This window comes from Camelina sativa, chromosome 3 (assembly GCF_030686135.1).
Source record: "Camelina sativa cultivar CO46 ecotype springtype chromosome 3, ASM3068613v1".
NCBI lineage: Eukaryota > Viridiplantae > Streptophyta > Magnoliopsida > Brassicales > Brassicaceae > Camelina > Camelina sativa.
In genome coordinates this window covers 3,383,662-3,405,486 of record NC_141882.1, presented here as the reverse complement: position 1 = coordinate 3,405,486, position 21,825 = coordinate 3,383,662, and the positions used below count along the sequence as shown (strand labels likewise).

The 21,825-nt window shown below is 33.8% G+C and overlaps 3 protein-coding genes, 1 non-coding gene and 1 pseudogene across 4 annotated transcripts; all 5 read right to left on the bottom strand.

Moving 5' to 3' along the window:
• Positions 1–30: 30 nt before the first annotated feature.
• Positions 31–102, bottom strand: TRNAP-AGG (transfer RNA proline (anticodon AGG)). Its single transcript has one exon. It is a non-coding gene; the product is annotated as a tRNA-Pro (tRNA).
• A 120-nt stretch (positions 103–222) lies between these two features.
• LOC104767198 (phosphoglycerate mutase-like protein AT74H) lies at positions 223–1,763 on the bottom strand. Its single transcript, XM_010491247.3, has 2 exons — positions 1,078–1,763; positions 223–676 (listed from the first exon to the last, which is right to left on the bottom strand). Exons 1-2 carry the CDS (start codon positions 1,535–1,537, stop codon positions 288–290), a joined length of 849 nt encoding a protein of 282 aa, XP_010489549.1. The 5' UTR covers positions 1,538–1,763; the 3' UTR covers positions 223–287.
• A 3,994-nt stretch (positions 1,764–5,757) lies between these two features.
• Positions 5,758–7,098, bottom strand: LOC104778634 (small RNA degrading nuclease 5 pseudogene; annotated as a pseudogene).
• Positions 7,099–7,641: 543 nt separating this feature from the next.
• Positions 7,642–8,568, bottom strand: LOC147946546 (uncharacterized). Its single transcript, XM_087496983.1, has 2 exons — positions 8,001–8,568; positions 7,642–7,868 (listed from the first exon to the last, which is right to left on the bottom strand). Exons 1-2 carry the CDS (start codon positions 8,566–8,568, stop codon positions 7,642–7,644), a joined length of 795 nt encoding a protein of 264 aa, XP_087353109.1.
• Positions 8,569–14,371: 5,803 nt separating this feature from the next.
• LOC104767177 (sugar transporter ESL1) lies at positions 14,372–17,968 on the bottom strand. The gene is made up of 17 exons (XM_010491217.2): positions 17,461–17,968; positions 17,234–17,296; positions 17,060–17,149; positions 16,859–16,984; positions 16,684–16,749; positions 16,506–16,581; positions 16,357–16,421; positions 16,175–16,267; positions 16,006–16,086; positions 15,811–15,895; positions 15,668–15,711; positions 15,514–15,576; positions 15,363–15,422; positions 15,196–15,249; positions 15,040–15,099; positions 14,823–14,937; positions 14,372–14,734 (listed from the first exon to the last, which is right to left on the bottom strand). The coding sequence occupies exons 1-17, from the start codon at positions 17,599–17,601 to the stop codon at positions 14,610–14,612; spliced, it is 1,407 nt and encodes a 468-aa protein (XP_010489519.1). The 5' UTR covers positions 17,602–17,968; the 3' UTR covers positions 14,372–14,609.
• Between the last annotated feature and the right edge of the window lie 3,857 nt (positions 17,969–21,825).

The following is a 21,825-nucleotide window of genomic DNA, read 5'->3' as shown; positions in this document are numbered from 1 at the left end:
ATTTTGAAAACAACTCTCGTTCCATAAAAAGGGGCGTTCCGAGAATTGAACTCGGGACCTCTCGCACCCTAAGCGAGAATCATACCACTAGACCAAACGCCCTTTTGTTGTTTCTTCTTATTTGCATTATTTACTAATACGTAAACCGTAATAAACTGGAGGAATCCAAATGTGAATTCCAATTCGATTTTGAACCAACACGATACCAAACCAACAAACAAATTGGATAAATATTTCATTTCATGCATGATAAGAACAATTTTGTATATAGTATAGATATATATTCATCATTCTTCTTCATCATCGGTGACATCTAACAAATCAAAATATTCATGGAGATGTAATGAACAAGAATCGTTCGATGTTACGCGACAACCATCAACACGATCCATCTGATCATCAATCATTTCTTTGGACATCCCCCAACCCAACATCTCTTCTTCGGTGTGGTGTATCCCGAAAGTGTACTCTCCGCTCGCTCCTAACTCCATCACTCGAAACTCGCAGTTCCCAAAGTTGTTCAACCGCTCGAACTCTTCCACCGTCCACTTGAACCATTTCGTTAGAAACACCCGAGAGGTCAGTCCGTGGGACACTATCACTAGGTTTAGTTCACTTGATGGATCCACCTGATGCCTGTTCATGTCCACGTCCCTCCACATCGACTCCAGAAAACCTTAATTCGTAAGGAGGTGATGAAAAACATTGAGATTATAGCATCAATTACAATACTTGAATTCTTATACCACGGTAATTTTAAAACAAACAGCCTAGTTGAAAATCTACAAACTAATTTAATTTTATACACAATTTAATCTACAGTTACAACTTTCGCCAGTCGCACCTAAATGTTTTGTAGTTTCTTCTCTTGAATTAGTAACGTATACGTAAGATACACGAAGACGTTCCCCTAAAATGTCAACAAAATCGATAACCAAACAAACTACGTCTTCTTTGCACATGTCAAAAGTCCTAATAATAGTCTCCTTTTCTAGATATATAATAATTGTCAAAAATATATACAATTTATATTCAAGTAATCCACTATGATAAATAATTAAAAAAAAAAAAACTTACTAGAAACACGATCGTAGACGTCGGCGGCAGATTCACCTTCGGGGAAACGATAGAAAAATCTACCGAAACGTTCCCTAGTCTCCTTGACAACTCTCATCCTCTCTTCAACTTGAAAATTCCCAAAGTCTTGTTCTCTGATCCTGCACTCTTCCCTCACTCCTATCACGCGCTTCTTCGAGAACCCTTTCCCTACTTCCCTCAAAGTCGTCCTGGTTCTCTCGTAAGGCGACACGTAGAAATACACGCGCCAATTCTCTCCGCACGCTCCACCGCTTTGAGTTGATATGAGTGCTCTCATTCTCTTACCGGCCTCACGTGCCTGCGCTCGTCCTTCTTCCGTCAGAGGGATCTTGTGATCTGGTGTGGTCGCGTATGCACCTGCGTCGATGTTGCCTGCGGACTCACCGTGGCGCATTAGTATGATGCGTTTTGGGGGCATCTTCTTCTCATGGTTCACCATTTTTTTTTTTTCGTATATCTCTCTCTCGTTTTTGGTCGTTAAGATTAGCTAGATTTGATTTTATGGTGGAGAGAGAGAGAGATGCTTATTAATATGTATTGTACAAATTCAGAGCCCACCATATGAGACAACTTTCTCAATATAACGACTACTTTTGGGTTTTTAGTTTTACGATCCCACTCTGTTTCCATTACGCATTCAAACTCACACCAGTAAAATATTTAATTATTGCACAGAGTTGTTGACCAATGCTTGTATTTCTTCAAGTGATCGGTCTTTCGAACCGGCGGAGACCATTGACAAAATTATCTTTTGGGCCTTTCTATCATATACTATATATAACACAGAATCTTATGTCCTACTTCTCTTTCCCACATTATCTTACCAAGTATCTTCTAAACGAATTGGACTTCCAAGCCCAAACATTTTGTAGGCCCAATATGTTTTGTTGAAGTCATTGAATCAAAACCTAATCAATAATCATGGCTAATTTCATACACTCACCAGAATGTATAGTTTAGTGATATGTGTGTTAGTGTCGCAATCCCATATAGTGCATAATATTGACAAAATAAAACTCATTTCACACTATACAATCGCATATGCTTCTTCAATCATAGCTTCTTTTTGCTTTTCTTGCCATGATTTTCGTCATCAATTGAAGTTTATCTCCATTAATTACTTTCGTTGGTTCATATCATGACGCATTTTTACTCGGTTTTAATCTTCTCTTTGCTCCTTAAAAAACAGAATTAACATAATGGAATGTGATTAAAAAATAAAAATAGTGAATGTAGTGACAAATGTAGATACGCTTTGGAGGCAAAACATAGATACGTTTTGGAGGCCAAAAATGAAGACTTTTGGACGCAAAAAATGGAAAACGCTTTGGAGGCCAAAAATAGAGACGCTTTAGAAGCCAAAAATGGAGACGCTTTGGAAGCCAAAAATAGAGACGCTTTGGAGGCCAAAAATGGAAACGCTTTGGAGGCCAAAAATCTCCATTTTTGGCCTCCAAAGCATCTCCATTTTGGCCTCCAAAGCGTCTCCATTTTAGGCCTCCAAAGCGTCTCCATTTTTGGTTTCCAAAGCGTCTCCATTTTTTGCCTCCAAAGATGTCTCCATTTTTTGCCTCCAAAGCGTCTCCATTTTACTGGCCTCCAAACCGTCTCCATTTTTGGTCTCCAAAGCGTCTCTATTTTTGTCTTCCAAATCGTCTCCATTTTTGCCCTCCAAAGCGTCTCCATTTTTGCCCTCCAAAGCGTCTCCATTTTTGGCCTCCAAAACGTCTCCATTTTTGGTCTCCAAAGCGTCTCCATTTTTGGCCTCCAAAGCGTCTCCATTTTACTAGCCTCCAAAGCGTCTCCATTTTACTAGCCTCCAAAGCGTCTCTATTTTTGGCCTCCAAAGTGTCTCCATTTTTGGCCTCCAAAGCGTCTCCATTTTTGGCCTCCTAAGTGTCTCCATTTTACTAGCCTCCAAAGCGTCTCTATTTTTGGCCTCCAAAGCTTCTCCATTTTTGGCCTCTAAAACGCTCCATTTCTGGCCTCCAAAGATGTCTCCATTTTTGGCCTCCAAAGCGTCTCCATTTTACTAGCCTCCAAAGCGTCTCCATTTTTGGCCTCCAAAGTGTTTCAATTTTTCGCCTCCAAAAGTGTCTCCATTTTTGGCCTCCAAAGCGTCTCCATTTTAGGCCTCCAAAGCGTTTCCATTTTTGGCCTCCAAAGCGTCTCCATTTTTTGCCTCCAAAGATGTCTCCATTTTTGGCCTCCAAAAACGTATCCATTTTTGGCCTCCAAACCGTCTCCATTTTTCACCTCCAAAAGCGTCTCCATTTTTGGCCTCCAAAGCGTCTCATTTTAGGCCTCCAAAGCGTCTCCATTTTAGGCCTCTAAAGCGTCTCCATTTTACTAGCCTACAAAGCGTCTCTATTTTTGGTCTCCAAAGCATCTCTATTTTTGGCCTCCAAAGCGTCTCCATTTTACTAGTCTCCAAAGCGTCTCCATTTTTGGCCTCCAAAGCGTCTCCATTTTTCACCTCCAAAAGCATCTCCATATTTGGCCTCCAAAGTGTTTCCATCTTAGGCCTCTAAAGCGTCTCCATTTTAGGCCTCCAAAGCGTCTTTATTTTTGGCCTCGAATGCTTCAACCTGATTACCCGTGTTCCTGTTGTAGCTGCATATCTTTATCAGAGATTAGTGGAGAAATTTTTTTTGTTATTTTTTTTTCAGGTTTCTTTTGGCTTCTAAATTTATAGTGTACCTTTCCACTCAATCATTGCAGGATGTACAAGAATGGTGATTCCATCCCCTCGGATAAAACTTTGGATTATGGTGCAAAATTTTCCCACATGCTGAGACTTGATGACGAAAAGATGAAAAAGGTCATGAGGGTTTGCATTACTATCCACAGGTCTGTGTAATTTCTCATAAAACATGCTGATAGGAGTTATTGGATATGAGTTACATTTGAGTTAAATGGAATTCAAAATTCACATGATTTGGTTATTTGTTGATATAAACTCAACACTTACACGTAATATTTTAAAATAAAAAATATTACTTTTGAAGTGACAAACTAAATTAGTTTTCTTATAAAATTATATGAACTTCAATCTCAATAATTTTTAAAACCCCAAGGATAACTTATATTTTTTTTGGTTTTTTGTTTTTCACTCATCAATTTAATTTATAGTGCTAGATTTCATACTAATGGTTTCATCTTTAGAGAATTTATTTTTATATTTCAGTTCCAGTTGAATATGATTTCTTTTTTTGATCATTTTTTATTTTGATTAAACACACAAAAACCAATTGTTTAATTCTGTTCTTTTTGTTTTCAAAAACCTCAAATCATTAAAAAAAATATATATATATTATATTGATCTTTGCAGATTTATCAATTGGATCACAAAACAAAATAGTCTTTATAAATAGAGTTGATAGACTTTAGACTTTATAAATGGATAGTTATATTGATCTTTAAATATTATATTGATCTTTATAAATTATTAAAAATGATATATGAATATGTGAGATAACCAGAGACATAATAGATAATTAGATATGGATCATTTCAACTTCATGATCTTATTGTGTGGTGAATATTGTAAGAAAGTATGAAAATAATGACTTCTAAGATGTTAATATAAAATAGACAATGAAGATAAACCTTTTAAAGGATTAAATATATATATAAGATATACATATCAGACAAACTCTAAAACTAAGCTTTTACAATGATATTTGATTTGATCTTTTATAACCCATACAACAACAATAACAAAAAAAAAAAGAGATTTGAGAGTAGTGGAAGAAGATGAGAGAATGAAAGAGTGATAGACTAATATAATAAGAAAATGAGTATTTATAGGAAGAGAAATGATGAAAAATTACATTAAGAAAAATGAGAGTTACAATTTTAATTTATTGTTTTGCTTTAATACAATTGATTAATACAACTTAGTGGATAAATAAAGTTAATGCATAATTTATAAGGAGAATTTATATGATTTCAGTTTCATATTATGTGAGTTAAATGTGAAAATTAATTGTTTTTAAATTTGTGTTTTAATATAAATATTTTTTTGTTAAAATTGCATTGCCAAGTGAACCAATAAGGAGAGAGTGAAAACTTACTTTTATATATATGATTAATTAATAATATTATTTAAAATTATAAATATGTGATCTTAGCTATTACTGTCATTTGGTTTCTATTTACTTTATTTTAATTTTTCTAATAAAATTACAAATATAAATATAGATTTAATTATGTTTAATATAAATATAAATTAGGTATTTAATTTTATTTTTCTAGATTTTCTAATTTCTTTGATTAATTATTTGTATAAAACCATAATCAATTTTATTTTGTTACATAAATTGATTTTTAAACCGAACTAATACGGAACCAAACATAAATCGATCCCAACACAAAACAAATCAAACTAATTTTGGTTGAGTTTGGTAAGAGTTTTACCAAAATCGAATAAATCGAAACGAACTCAATCCAAACCGAACTAATGCATCAACTTTAGGCCCCAGAAGTAAATTTAAGTAAATAAGCTTTTCTAACTATAATTCCGAATCACAACGGCCCACAGACTGCGTACAGAAATCTCTTATAGGCATGTAAAAAGGTGTTTTAATTATGTAAAAAATATCATCGTCGTCATCAGCAACTTCATCGTCGATGAGTTTCTCCATGATCACGGAAAGATCACACAAGATCTCTGATACCAACAAAACAGAGAGCTACTTCGGCTTGTGCTTGAAGCTCTTCAAGATACTTGACAACTTTCTCACGGTCATACCCGATGCCATTCTCATCTTTAAGCATTTTCCTCACTCTGTCTACAAAGGATGTGTCTCCGTGTCCGGTGCAAACTATAAACATCGCATTGGTGGGTAATGCGTCGTAAAGGGATTGGACTCTCTCGTTCATTTTCTTTAAGATTTCCTTCGTTTCAAGTGAAACATTGTTTTTTTCCTTGAGGCTCGTGTTGTTCTTACATGTAAGCAATGAGATCATCTCCGCTATTCTGAAATTTCGTTTCTGCGGATCATCCGCTCTGCTCTGGAAATGTGTATTCAATTCTGAGAACTGTGTCCAAACGAACTGTGACCGCTTGTTCTTTACCTCCTTCATGGCCTTTGAAAGTGCTTCGTCGTCAGAAGAAACTGGAACTGAATTGGATGACTCAGAAGCATATCGCTTCACAATGTTGATATTGTCAATCATAGAAGTAGATTTCCCGCTCTCATTCAAAATGGCGAGTAGGTTCTTTTTTCTTCTCACGTCCGGTGGTGAGCCAAAATCAGGTCCATGTTTTATCTTCAATAGTGCCAAATCCATGGCTGCTTTTGCATCCTCTACGCTGTCATGTCCAGATTCAGACAGCTGTATCTCTCTAGCAAGAAACTTTTTTGCTAGAATTCGACGTTTAGTTTTATAAGATGGACCATGTGGATGCTTGTATAGTACTGCAGTGTCAATCACCAGATTATGAGAGATCTTCAAAGAAAACAAGTCATTTTCCAAGGAGTGTCCGACTAATATGGTCTCTTTGAAAACCAGATTTAAGAACTCTTGCTGAATATCTTTAAGAGTTGTTGTAACTCCTTCCATCATCATAGCTGTTATTCCACTATACCTTGTGTTATAATCAGTAATTGGATTTGTTGGCATGACTAATTTATCTAATAGAACCTGTCCTTGGATATCGACCAGTGTCACTCTTGTTAACTCCAAACCCTCCTTTGTAATACACATCTGGCAATCAAGAGCCACAATTTCATGGGGAGATGATCCTGGTGGTGCAGGAAGTGTAGGGGTAAACTCATATTGTTCAAAAGTGTATCCATTTTGTTCCATTTCCTTTCGACTTAGAGTATAGTATGCAACAGGGAATGGTATGTCTTTTATGATCTCAGTGAACGATTTCCCCATCAGATTGCATGCTTCTGGGCTAGATACAATAAGGGGAGGTGGTTCCACTGAACTCGTAACAGTTTTCTTTTTTTTAACCTTGCAAGTAAGGATTGTATCAATTGTCCTCATGTCATCAACTTCAGACCTCAAAGCTAAAAGTGTTATAGGATTGCCACAACACGATTTCAAACTAGCAAGTGCTTTAGAGCATCATTAGTAAGGAGTCCTCTCTAAGTTACTCTCAAATTAATTAAACATATATTTAATACTAATTTAAGTAAAGCAATCCTAAGAGTATTTTTTTTTTTTTTTTTTTTTTTTTCAACCAAACATTAATCAAATTAAAAAATAACTCCAAGATTGGTTGCCCAAACCGGAGGAAAAGAGTTTACAAAGGTTGCAAAATCAATCTTTGCAAAATCAATCTTTTATTAGAGAACTAAAGAAGGTTGCTTAATCTTTAAAATAATAATTTTTAATTTGTGTTTAGTAATTATCAACTTTAATAATATAAAATGACAAAACAATTATTAAACTTTTTATATTACATAAAACTATAGAATCTTAAACATATTTAACAAACTTTGGAATATTAAACATATTATACAAAATTTAAAATAGTTCACATATTTTACAAAATTTAAACATTTTAAACAAAATTCAGAATAAGATTTATTGTGCGGTTGTCCCAAATTTTTGCCAGATATGCTCAATCAAGTCTTTTTCCAAACGATCATGCATTTGTATATCATGAACGTTATTTTGAATGCCCATCATATTATTTATAGTTGTTGGCATATCTGTAGAATACGATAAATCGACGTGAGAAGTTCCGCTTCCTTCTCCGTGATAGAACTCTGTTGGATAGTAGAAATTGTATTCATGTCGTTCGTCTTCCACTATCATGTTATGCAAGATGATACATGCTCTCATTATTTTTTCTATTTTTCCTATATCCCAAAAAAGTGCGGAATTTTTCACGATTGCAAATCTTGCTTGCAAGACTCCAAATGCACGCTCTACATCTTTACGACATGCTTCTTGATTTTGAGCAAAGAGTTTTGATTTTCGGCCACGTGGAAGTGTAATGGATTGGATGAAAGTAGCCCATTTTGGATAGATACTGTATGTGAGGTAGTACGCCATATTGTATTGCCGTCCATTGACAACGTATGTAACTCTCGGAGCTCGGCCCTCTAGGACATCATCAAACACTGGTGAGCGGTCCAAAACATTGATATCATTTAACGTACCTAGTGGTCCGAAAAATGCGTGCCAAATCCATAAATCTTGTGATGCCACAGCCTCTAGTACGATTGTCGGTTTTCCAGATCCACGTGAATATTGTCCTTTCCACGCAGTGGAACAATTTTTCCACTCCCAATGCATACAATCTATGCTCCCTACCATTCCGGGGAAACCACGATGTTCTCCAATATTCATCAATCGTTGGAGGTCTTCCGCTGTAGGTCTTCTAAGATACTCGTCTCCAAACAGATTTATAACTCCTTCAACAAAATGGAGAAGGCATTTGTGGGAGGTCGTTTCAGCGAGTCGTAAATATTCATCCATCGCATCTTCCGCACATCCGTATGCCATCATACGGATAGCTGACGTACATTTTTGAAGTGCAGAAAGACCGAGCCTTCCAAAAGCATCTCACCTTTGTCTAAAGTATGGGACTCCATTCTCAATAGTATTAACAATACGAAGGAACAATGGTTTGTTCATTCTAAAGCGACGGCGGAACATAGCTTGAGTGTAAGTTGGATTATCACTAAAATAATCATTCCATAACCGAGTGTGGCCTTCATAGCGGTCTCTATTAATGTGTACTGTCGAGTGAGTGTCCTGGTATTGAATCTCATCCACTAAACTATCAACCTCCTCCTCTACCATTTCTTCAATTTCTTGATCAGAACTCCAATTAGACATTTTTTAGGAGAAGTTTGGTTTATCTTGATATGGATTTTGGTTTTTGTTGTAAGGGTTTATGGATTTTGGTTTTTGTTGAAATGAAATGGTTTTTGTTTTGGCGTATGACACTTTGGGTTTTTTGTTGAATATTAAACAACAAGCAATGGAGAGAAGAGAAATGATAAAAGAAGAATCGGGTATCTTTCTTCAGAAATGATATAAGAAGAGAAATGATAAGAGAAATATTAAACTGCTGCCTTATATAGACCAAAGACAACATACACGACTCAAGAAAGCAAAACCCATTCACGGGCTGAAGTACATGATAACAAAACCCATTCACGGGTTGGACAAAAACCAAAAGTCTACCCATAAAAAACACTTCGTGACACTACATACCAAAACATAAGCAACATGTGACCAGAAAAACACCTGAACAACACACGGGTTAAACACTGTCCTGATTGTACTCGCCACTTGTTTCCTTCCCCGTGACAACGAGACAGCTTATTATTTGTCCTGAAGAACCTGAAACAAACGAATAAAACACCAATGTATAATTAGTAAATGCTCAAACAAAAGAACAACACAACAAGTGACATACAATCTAACAGAATTAACAAAAGAACAAGACCTAGATGTTTGTCACCATCTGGTATACGAGTTTGTCCCTAAGTGTAACTTTATCGGGTGTTAGTTCACCCTTGTTAATAAGGCTGTCTAGCAATCTCATTTTAGCGTGTCTCTCCTTAGCGGCTTGTTCTTGTTCCTTCATTGCTATGATCCTATCTAACTTAGCCACAGAACCATCCTCCACATCAACAATCACAGTCGGTTTCTTCCCTTTTTTCTTAGTAGCTTTAACCCCTGGAGGCCTCATCTCAGCTCCATCATTGCACTCTCCGGGTGAGTATGCTCCTTTTGAAGCGAGTTTACTCCGCTTATGGCTACACTCCTCCGTGATCCATTTCTGATCATGCTTCAATATTTCTGATCATGCTTCAATTCCCTCCAACAATGTCCTAGCAGAAATGGCTTGTCCATGTCGTTCTTGAAAAGCTCATACGCCATGCTCAATACATCATCTTATGATTCTCCATTCTTTCTCCTTGAACTCTCGCTTGTGCGTAACACCCTACAAACTTATTGACCGAGTGATTTATCTTGTTCCACCTAGCCTTACATTGTGAAGGCCCTCTTGCTATTGAACCAGATGAGCCAGCGTTTGCTTTGTAGTGGACAGGCTGAGAAGAAGATGTGTTTGGAAGAATAGGATTATCAGAACCGTTTGAGTCTTGTTGAGAATTCATAAGATCAACAAAACATGTCTGTGGAAAACGATTTAGGTTTCTAGGATCCATTGCTTGTGTTAGTGAAAGATGATGTCAAACGAAAAGGGTTTTTAGAGAAAAAGTTAATGGTTTAGGTTAGTTGGTAAGTTGAAGTTTACTTATAAACCAAGTGGATTTAATTTTTAAAATTAAGTTTTTACCTACACTACAACAACCACACAACAATCACATTAAAACAACCTACAAACCCTAAGACATCAAACAATAAGTTTGATGTTGAAGCATTCATCAATGAATGACTTGACAAGTATCTGCCTTATCACTCGACTAACCGTATTTAATACAACCAACAAACAAACTCAATCATCAATGACTCACTCGACTCAAACAATTGAACAAGACTTAAACAATTGATCAATACTTGAACCATTTAGGAAAAATAAAAGACAAACGGATTTCGAAAAAGACTTAAACACTTGAGGAAATAAAACAACAACACACGGTTTCATCACTTATGAAAGCAATAAAACCAAACTTTTCACACAATTGTTTATACAAAACATCAAACAATCAAACAATGAAGCAACATTTGAAAGACAAACAAAATCTAACAGACAAACTCATCTCAAAACGGAAACTTAAACCAAATCTAACAACAACATTTGAAAGAATCGGATTCCATACCTTTCAAATAAGAGAATCCAAGCGTTGTGTCCACTTCATGAATACCACTCTTTACCATTTAACCTCGCACAAAACATGACAAAAGAGTCAATATTAATCACACAACTACTTATACAAAAGATAAAACTAAAACATTCTACCCTTAAGTAAGAACAACAAACGGCTTCACTCTACAAACTATAACAAGAAATATAAACATATCTAATCAATTGAACATCAAACAAATCTCACAATCTAATCTAATCTCATAAAAACAATCAAACAAATCTCAAAATCAATTGAACATCAAACAAATCTCACAATCTAGTCCTAATAAGTCAAATCGACAAAAAACATTCACCATTCTAACAATCAATCTAATTAATCCGAAACCCTAACAGCTAAAGACCACCCGATATGAATCAACATAACATGCAATAAATCGGAAAATGAAAAGACCAACCTTCTCTTTGCGATTCCTTAGCCAGTGGTCCTCGCCGTTCGCTGTACGCCACCAGAAGAAACCTCTCCCGTCATTGTCCCACCAAATGGAACCTCCGCCGTTGTTGTCCCGACAAACGAAACCTCCGCCGATTTGACTTTAACACCCAACCGGTCTGGAAGCCAAAAGACACCGATCTGGAAGCCAAAAGCCTCTGGGTGACCATCAACCAACCATTTTAAGCAAGAAAATTCAATGGATTCAACGTGAATCCATTGATTTTTCCGATCACATACGAATCGCGTTTTCTCTCGCCGGAGTTTTCGAGAGAGAAGAGAGAGAGACGTAAACGAAGAAATGGAAAATAAAATGAAGAACAAAAAAAAGGGTTTTATATTTTTAGAGACAACCATTCAGGAGCCGCCACGTAGCGTTCCTAATGGGTTGCTCTCAATCCTTCCGACAATATCGGTTCTTCCTTTATGGACCCATATATGGGTTGTTTATTAATATATTGGGACCCAAATCCAAGAGTACTCTCTTGAGTACCCATTACTAATGATGGTCTTAGACTGTGATAAGTATAAAGCTGCATCCAACCCAGGAAGGTAAAGCATTACAACCTTTGGAATGAGAGGCTTGTTCTTAATATACACCCACGAGGGCAATGGCATATAACCTTATGCAAGAACCCATGTCACAAGTCCCTGAACATCTTGTAAGTTCAATGTTGTTTCAGGGCTCTTGAAATCGAGTTCTGCTTTCGCTTCGGGTCCATATATATCGAACAAGCTGTTTCCGGTATTGCTCTTTTCATCCCTTCCCTCGCCACTTTCTCTAACATCTTCCGCGTAACGCTTCCGCTTCGAAGACGACGGCGTAAAGCTATTCGTCGTATTCGACAACTTTACCGATAAAACGATTACGCCGCCGAGTATAGTCGTCATCTAACACCGCCGTCACGTTTTTAATTTGCCGTCGGAGAAATTTTAAGGGTTTTATGTTTAACTTTGACGCCTTCAAAAACTTTTTAAGGGTTTTATGTGATTAGCCTACATATATATATTGATTAGATTTAACATATTGCTAACACAATATAATGTAACTTTTCTAAACATATAAGGAAATAGTTTGTACAATAAGTAAAATCAATATCTAGAATATCTTTTTTTGGTCGTTTAGATTAGATTAGAAATTATGGTGGAGAGAGATGCTTATTAATATGTATTGTACAAATTCAGAGCCCACCATATGAGACCACTTTCTCAACATAACGACTGCTTTTGGGTTTTATGATCCCACTCTGTTTCCATTACGCATTCAAACTCACACCAATAAAAATTAAATTATTGCACAGAGCTGTTGAGCAATGCTTGTATTTCTTCAAGTGACCGGCCTTTGGAACCAGCGGAGACCATTGACAAAATTATCTTTTGGGCTTTTCTATCATTTCGTATATACTTCCTTTGTCTCATAAAGATTGATGTTTTGGGATATTCTTTTGTCCCACAAAGATTGATGTTTTGTAAACTTCAAGAAGTAATCGTTGAAAATATTCAAAATTTTGAATTGTTATTGGTTTAAAATTAAATAATATATCTTTAGTCAAAAAAAATATATTTATACTCAGTAATCATTGTTTTCTTAAAATGTGTAAAAACTTTTAAACATTAATCTTTACGAAATAGAAGGAGTATATATGACGGAATTTTATGTCCTACTTTTCTTTCCCACATTATCTTACCAAATATCTTCTAAACGAATTGGACTTCCAAGCCCAAACATTTTGTAGGCCCAATATGTTTTGTTGAAGTCATTGAATCAAAACCTAATCAATAATCATGGCTAATTTCATACACTCACCAGAATGTATAGTTTAGTGATATGTGTGTTAGTGTCGCAATCCCATATAGTGCATAATATTGACAAAATAAAACTCATTTCACACTATACAATCGCATATGCTTCTTCAATCATAGCTTCTTTTTGCTTTTCTTGCCATGATTTTCGTCATCAATTGAAGTTTATCTCCATTAATTACTTTCGTTGGTTCATATCATGACGCATTTTTACTCGGTTTTAATCTTCTCTTTGCTCCTTAAAAAACAGAATTAACATAATGGAATGTGATTATAAAATAAAAATAGTGAATGTAGTGACAAATGTTTTCAGGTTTAAACTCATTTGTATCATCTCATCTACTGTGAAGTGTTTACAAATGAAAATAAGGATCGTCTAGTTAACAAATTAGTAACCTACTAATATATAAACTAGCCGATTAGCGATTTCTAGAACAGCTTTCTAATTAAAAAATTTACCAAATCGACGAGAGCATGGAAAAAAGGTAAATCATGAGATCAATTCCCACATGCTCTCTTTGTTCCTTTCTGATTAATTAAAAATACAACTTTCGAAAGTGGGTTCCGTTTCTCAAATCATGTCGTCCGACACGCGCAAGTTGTCAACTAGGATTACATGTTTGATGGGAATAGTAACTGTAACTAATAAAAAAATAGTCAAGATAATTATGTAAAAAGGTGTTTTAAATTAAAAGGATTGATCTTTTGATTTATGCAAATTAGAATACGGTTGGCACACCACACCGCACACTGATAGCTAAATTGCGATGTTGACCTCATTTTCGAAAATAAAAGGAAAAAACAAGAAACCATAAAAGGAAATAACTTGTTTCTATTAATTTTAGAGAGGAAACAACAAAAATTGACCTAGTACAAGTATATATGCTAATATTGTTGCCGTGTCACTATCCGGTATAGTGTTTACTCTGTATTTATCCTCGCAATCTGTCGAGAAAATCAAACTAAGCACGAATTCTTATTTTAAAAGGAAAGAAATATCTCACAGATCAATTCAACTATAGTATATGAATGTGGCCAGGAATATGGAAGTATGGAAAACATACAAAACAAATGAATCCAGAAGAATTTTCTAGAAATAGAGACCGTGGGTGGACAGGTTTCATAGTACTGTACTACTAGTCTAGAAGTGAAACTCTTTGTTTTCTTTTGTCATAAGAAGTGAAACTCTATTGAAATGTGAAAATTACAGTGGAAGCAAAAAGAAAGAGTAACTTAAAAACAATTTTATAACTTCTCTTTTGTGTAACATTACTGTACATTAAGTGGGAATAACTTTTAGAAACTGAAGAGAGAGAGAAAGAGAGATATCTAAACCTTATGTTAAAGGGATCTCTTTTCTCTATCGCATCAATTGAGGTAACAATTACAACAAAAATAAACTATAAACCTCCATCCACTTGTAATCCAAAAAAAGAATAATAATTATGAACAGGGTGAAACTCAATCTCATTGTAGAAAATCTGTGAGAGAAGCTTGTACATCTTCCAATGTTCTTCCTTTAGTTTCGGGTACCATAGCGTAAATAAAGGCTACACCCCCACCACATACAGCAAAGAAGATCAAGAACGTTCCTGAAATAGATTATACTTTCAGAAATCAGATAATGGGTCTTTTAATATTCGAGAATTATAATGACCATATAGTATTTGTATATGTTACCTGAAGCGTTCCATTCTAGCATGAAGTTGTAGGCGAAAGCTACAATCCAACCAAAGGACCAGTTGGCCAAAGTAACCAGAGTCCCAGCAGAAACTTTAACATTCATTGGGAATATCTGTAATATCAAAATGTAACTTTTTTAGTTATGAAAAATTTTTTTTAAAAATGTTATACATGTGGGTTTTTGAGGAGTTAAAGATAATATATGTTGGTTTACCTCAGACATGATGATCCATGGTAAGCCTCCCATGCCTACGGCAAATGCAGAGATGAAACCCTATAATATATGATGTAAGAAGTCAGATCAATTTACGCAAGAGCATTGCTTTTAGTATTCTTGATTTATTTTGAAAAAAATGAATTTAATACTTACCACTACACCAATACATGTGAAAATCGGAGTTAGCTCATCAAGTATGCCATATGACTGTCCAAGAACGAGAAATAGGAAAAATAAGTATAACGAATAAATTCCGGAAACTGTAACCAAAGTTTGTAAAATCTCTTTGATTATAAGATTTTTTTTTTTATGTTAATTACCCGAAAACAGAAGGTAAAACTGAGGAGCAAGCTGAAAAAACACATTCCACCATTAGAAGCCTGTAATCATAAAAGATCATTCATCTGTTAGAAGAGATACTAAATTTATTTGGTACGTTTGATATTTGACCAAAAGAGATAACATATTTACCAATAAAAGCGGCCTCCGTCCCATTTTCTCAACCAAAATCAAACCCAATAGAGCTTTTGGTATCTACAAAAACAGAACACATGAGCGTAAGTGTACTACTCCTTAGCAAGATTTTTTTTACCGAAAAAATGAAAGTATGTGTGCAAAGACATACCATGATCACTGCAAGAATCATTGAGCCAATACTGCTCGAAAATCCTGCCATGAGTAATTAAAAAAAATTGTTAATCCAAATGAAGACAGTCCATTATCGTAACATGTGAAACAGAGTTTTTTCTTTCTTTCTTTCTATATTACCTCCTTTGTCAAATACGCTACCGACATAATACATAAGTCCTGAGCTTCCAGAGAGTTGTTGGAGAAGCATTAGCCCCACACCAATCTGAACAAAATGTCAAAAAAAAAAAAAAAAAAAAAAGAGTAAGTAACGGTACAAAGAGATCAATCAACATGTTTTTTTTTGAGACAAGACGTTTTCTAAAATAATCTTACAACAACAGATGGAGCATATCTTCTCTGAAACAAATCCATAACCCGGGATTTTGGTCCTTCATCAAACAAAATAATTGTTTCCTATATTCCAATGATTTGGTCATTAGTCACGTTTTGTTGAAAAACACAACAAAATTTTAACAGAGAGATTTATGAAAAGTTGCAATACTCTGATAGTGTTGGCTTCTTCAGAAATATCTGCATCTTCTCCACGGAGAAGTTGTAATGAAGCTTTACATTCTTTTTCTCGTCCCCATTTTCCCTATAAACCATTACAAACCATATTGAAACATCACTTTTTCTATAAACGATATCAAAACTTTTTTCAAAATTCAAAAGGGTAAAACATACCAGTAGTCTAGGGGACTCTGGAATGAAGAACAAAGTCACAACTTGAAAAACACATGGAATGAGACCTGAGACAGAAACCAATAAACTTTAAATCACTCTCTGGCTTGAGAAATTACATCAAAAAGAAGTAAAAGGCAATGAAAGCTTACCGATTAACGCCAATTTACGCCAATGAATAAAAGTTCCAATGACGTAGTATAAAGACAACCCACAACTCTGCATCAGCTGTAACGACGACGTTTTAAAAAAAATTAAGAATGTATTATTAGTATACGATATTATCTTTTATGGTTAAATAAATTTATTTCGTGTTTATTCTTTAATTACCTGATTAGCAAATACAAACGCTCCTCGGACATGTTTTGGTGTTATTTCTGCGATATAAACAGGTATCTGAATGCAACAGAGTTATTAACAGTCAGTAAAACCTATAATAAACAAGAAAAATCTATATGTAGAGAGTTAAAAGTTAAAAAAAAAAAAGTAAAAGATTTATAATTACCACGTAGCTTAACAAACCAACTGCAAACCCTGTGGATAGTCTTCCAACATCAAGCCACATGGAGTTCGGCGCGAATGCTACTGCAAGCCAGCCGAGGATGCAAAAAACTTGAGCAAACCACATTGTCTGTTCAAGAGAACAATCATCAAACATATGTAAATATATGTCAAAATTGTAGAGTTTTTGTTAAGACAAAATTACCCCTTTTCGACCCATGAGATCTGCGACCTTCCCGCTGAAGATGGCACCAATCATTCCTCCAAAAGTCATGATAGAACCAAACATGGAGTACTGAAGTAGTAGAAAAACAGAGCAATTTTAGACCAAAGTTGGCAAGAATGAAGGAAGAATCATATAAAAATGGTTGCATTTTACTTGTGCAACAGAGAGGCCTAAATCATTTTCGATCCCTGTCTGAGCAACTGATGAATAACCTGCCTGTAAAATACCAAAGAAAAGAACAAAATATTCTTATATCAGATTCAGCATACACATAAATAATTCACATAACTTTTGGATATAATTATGTCGTTTTGATCATATCCAAGAAAGAAAAAAAGACAAAAAAGATTTGAGAATTGATGAAGATGATGATGACTCACGGCACAACCGAAGCAGAAAGAACCACAAACAGAAACGAAAGTGCTGAAGAGCACAACAAGAGTGATACGACACTCGTTGATGTCGTTTTGATTCTTCCTAAGTAACAAACCAGCTTCCAAGTTTCTTGAATTCTCCGACATCGTTATCTTTTACAAAAAAAAAAAAAAAAACAGAGATAGTTTTGTTAAAAGGTTTTTAATGTTTGGAGTATTTGAGAAGAAGTGTTTTTGTTTGAAATATAGATATGCTTTTTTGCTTTATCTTGGGGGGTTGTCCATTAGAGGACTGAGTTAAAAAAGGCTCATTTATATATATTCCTTGATTAATGGAGGAGGATGAGGAAAGCCAGAGGTCAGCTTCCCATCTTTTCTTTTGTGTCACGTTTCTCTTTGTTTTTTTTTTGTTTTGTTTTTTAATCGAAAAAACATATATACGTATTTGTTTTTTCAATTGCATATAACAATTCTATCGTAATTGTACTTTATTAATATTTTTATTTTGTTGGCCGACTAAGGCATATGTTATTCATTAAAGTGTATGTGATTCATCAACATCATCTTTTATCAAATTCTTTTTTTCTGTTTTTTTTTTTATTTTGACATAGGGGTAGTGGATGCTTAAATGGTGCTTAAGCATCTCCAATGGAGTCTTTAGTTGTTTATTCCACTTTGGTAACTTTGAAGGTGGTGGTCCCTACACTGAATCAAAACCGTATTCGAGTGAAACTTGTAATTGTCTAGATAGATACAACTTGTGAATCCGTTTTGGTTGAGTTAACCGGTCTACTTTAACTTGTTTGGGTTTGACTTTCGATGCTGATTCTTGTAGTATATGATAAGTTAAAAACCTAATCATGAGAAATGTTATACTCTACTCTTATCTAATTTTGTATCAGATAATATAGGATATCTTTATCTATTTTAATACCCGTAGAGCCAACTAGATAAGAGATATATGAAATATCACATAATTAAATATCTAAATAATTTTGATTGAACAATATTAGATACTTAAAATTTGGAATAAATGAACGGAGCCAATATATATATATATATATATATATATATATATATTGTATAAACCGGTCTACTAGATTGCATCTAAAGGTCTCGGTTTGTCTTTTGGTCTGTTGGTTTTGCTGGATATAATAAACCAAACCATAATAATTCCTTTTTGGGCTACATCAGTATGTCACTTCTACCATTATCCAATTTTTATCTAGTAAATCAGGATTAGCTTAGCTGTATTTAGTATCCGTGACCGTGAGGTTAGCCGAAGAAAGAAATTGTTTTTTTCTTTTCTTCTCTTTTCCTTTTTTCTCGTTGACCTTTAGTTTCGTTAGTCATTTCATTTGATTCCAAATGTTGTTCTAATCAGCTTTCTTTTTCCGCAAACTTCTATTCAGGTTTGATTTGAAAGACACATATATATGATTGATCCTAAATACTTAAATTACACGAATATTTAACACATTAATATCGGCTTAAAATTCATCCTAATATATCTGTTTCATGTCGTCTTTACATATCAAAAAATCTGATCTAAAACAGAAAAAGAAAACACTAGATATTATAATTATACAAATAATGGATCAGGAAAAATTATATATCCATAAATATATGAAATATGGATATGTAGAAGCGTTTTCATAAAAAAAATTCAGTTTTTTAGTATTGTTTAATTTGAAAATATAACATCAAAAGTGTCTGATGTACATTATATTTTTTATATATATATATATAAATGTAACAGAATCGCAAGTATCACTTATTTTTGAATATCTATTTTTTTTTTATAAACTCTGGTACAAAAATGTCAAAACATTATACTGGAACTTTGATAGTATGAGATACTTGAATATTCTGGATAAGAGTAAAATATAATATTTTCTTACGTGAATAATCAGCCTACACATATACTCATATGTGGCTAATCAATTGATCACAAGTTCGTTCTCATGATCAGTCATGAGTTGTCACACTTGCTATAGTTTCATGCAATAAATAGTAAACGCGTTGGTGGATGTTTGAAGTTTACACAAAAAAAAAAGAAAGCCGTGCACGTTAGCTGTTGTGTTAAAGTAATGACCCAAATCAACTCAACATTTCGTTGTAAGCAAATCCAGCAACTACTACATATCCAATTTTGAAATGTCTTATACGTTCAAACTGTTTTGTCTTCACACTTCATATATTATGACCTTTTTCAATATCTAATTTGATACCGACAGACTTTTTGGTTCTCACTGTCGAAATCATCAACAACATTTGAATTTTCTCCGGCGAAAAAGGTACTTATTGTCCTATACATCTCAATAAAAGGAACATCAAATGCATTTTAGGTGTTAGCAAAGTAAAAAATAAACACAATTTACAAATAGCTAAAGAATAGAGAGAGCGATATGTTCATTTAATTTTGTAGCCTTACAAATGATCCATGAGGCTCCGGTTAGACAGAACAACAACGTGAAGAAAGCGACGAATATCACCAAAATCAATAAACCATTAACGTTATTCATCACTATCAGATTTTAATGTTGCCGCATGTAGTGGTAACAGGTTGAACGCACGTTATAGCAAAGGTTGGTATTGGGTGCAGTATTGCATCTAATTAATGCTGAAACTGGCGGTGTTCATCTTTTTTTTTTTCTTTAGTTGTTCAAAGATTGGATATGACAATACGACCCTAGGTTTAGTTGGCGGGAAAGTTCATTCAGCAGCAATTAGCATATTATCTTTGAGAGGCGCTTACATGCGGTGTGATGGATCCGTTGATCCTCGAACTTCGTTTTTAAATGCATGTTAACGATGATGTAAAAAAAAAAAAAAAAAAAACGCATGTAAGACATTTTTTTGAGAGGCGCTTACATCATTACATGTGGATGTGGTGGATAACATGAAACACTTTTTTGGCCTCTCTATTCTTATGTATAGCTTGACCAAGAATGTGGTTGAAAGATAGATAGAGATGCATGTAATTTTAATAAATATCATCTTAATTATTAAAATCATAGTACATACCAATGCATTTGAATTTGAATATATATCAAGTGAATACTTAATTAATGGGTCAATAAACGAAAAACTCTCTTATTAATCATGACTTTCTTCTATACATTTTCTACAAAGAAAGAAAGAAAATATATTTTTTAACCATATTGAATAGTTTTATAACTTTATGAGTAAGGTCATTTTCTTATTATCTCCCGTCACCGCATCCAGTCCACCTTGCTTGGTTTCCGTATGACTACTAGTGCCTCTTCACTATTAAAAAAAAAAATAAGGTAAAAAAAAAAAGATAAAAGATCACTTTTACCATAGTTTTTGAAATTTTGATTAGTATTTTTGAAATTCTTATCAAGCTCCTAGTTAAATACAAACTCAAAATTGTAATCAGATTGATAATCAAATCAACACATGATCAGAGATGTATTAATTGACTTGTGTTTTGTTTCTCTTTGGTGATAAATTAAAAAACAAGAGAAAAATGTGATTCCTCAGTGATGTTGGGACAAAAAAGTTAGTCACATCTTTAATTAAGTACAGTAAAACCTCTATAAATTAATACTCTATAAATTAATAATCACTATAAATTAATAAATTTTGCTGGTCCTAAATCGGGCCAGTGTAAAAATTAACAATATTCGATAAGATAATAAGATAATAATTTTTTTGAAATCTCAATGTAAAATATGGTCCCAATAATATCATAAATTAATAATCATGTAAATTTATATATATATATATATATATACTGATATAATAGTGTATGTTTCTCCTAAAACTCATTTCTATAGAACATTTGTAATGTTGTATTTTCAAACTATAATGATATCTCTAAAATATTTTATAACATGTCATACAAATAATTAAATTTTAAAGTTTTAATTTTTAGATATGCATCATTTACAATTTGATAATTAGAGAGATTATTAAAATATGAGAATTTATATTATTATTATTCATAAATTTGAATTTATGTATGTCATGTGTATAAGTCAATTTGTTTATAGTATTTGTAATTTACTGTCAATAATGCTTTATAAATATTACAAGTTCAATTCCTAAACCATAAAATTTATAACATCCGAAAGTTTAATCTTATTTTGCTATAATTGTTCCAATTCATAATTTAAAAAAAAAATAAACAATTAAAAATATATCTATAAATTAATAATTATTAATTTAGAGATAAATTAATATCACTATAAATTAATAAAATGTCTTGGTCCTAACATTATTAATTTATAGAGGTTTTACTGTATCATATAAAGGTTGGGATTCTTTAATGTTTAATCTCCCTTTAACTGACTCATTTAAGATCTGCAAGTTTTTAGTCCGTTAGATCCATGTGCCGAATAAAGT

Bases quoted from the DNA above. Each gene is read 5' to 3' on its own strand.
- LOC104767198 (XM_010491247.3), bottom strand. From the start codon at position 1,537: ATGGTGAACCATGAGAAGAAGATGCCCCCAAAACGCATCATACTAATG. The intron at 677-1,077 runs GTAAGTTTTTTT...TTACGAATTAAG, and splicing joins CGTCTACGATCGTGTTTCTA to GTTTTCTGGAGTCGATGTGG.
- LOC147946546 (XM_087496983.1), bottom strand. From the start codon at position 8,568: ATGGCATACGGATGTGCGGAAGATGCGATGGATGAATATTTACGACTC. The intron at 7,869-8,000 runs GTAAAGATGTAG...ATAACATGATAG, and splicing joins TCAAAATCAAGAAGCATGTC to TGGAAGACGAACGACATGAA.
- LOC104767177 (XM_010491217.2), bottom strand. From the start codon at position 17,601: ATGTCGGAGAATTCAAGAAACTTGGAAGCTGGTTTGTTACTTAGGAAG. The intron at 17,150-17,233 runs GTAAAATGCAAC...CTACTACTTCAG, and splicing joins TAGGCCTCTCTGTTGCACAA to TACTCCATGTTTGGTTCTAT. The intron at 15,896-16,005 runs GTAAGATTATTT...CATTTTGTTCAG, and splicing joins GATATGCTCCATCTGTTGTT to ATTGGTGTGGGGCTAATGCT.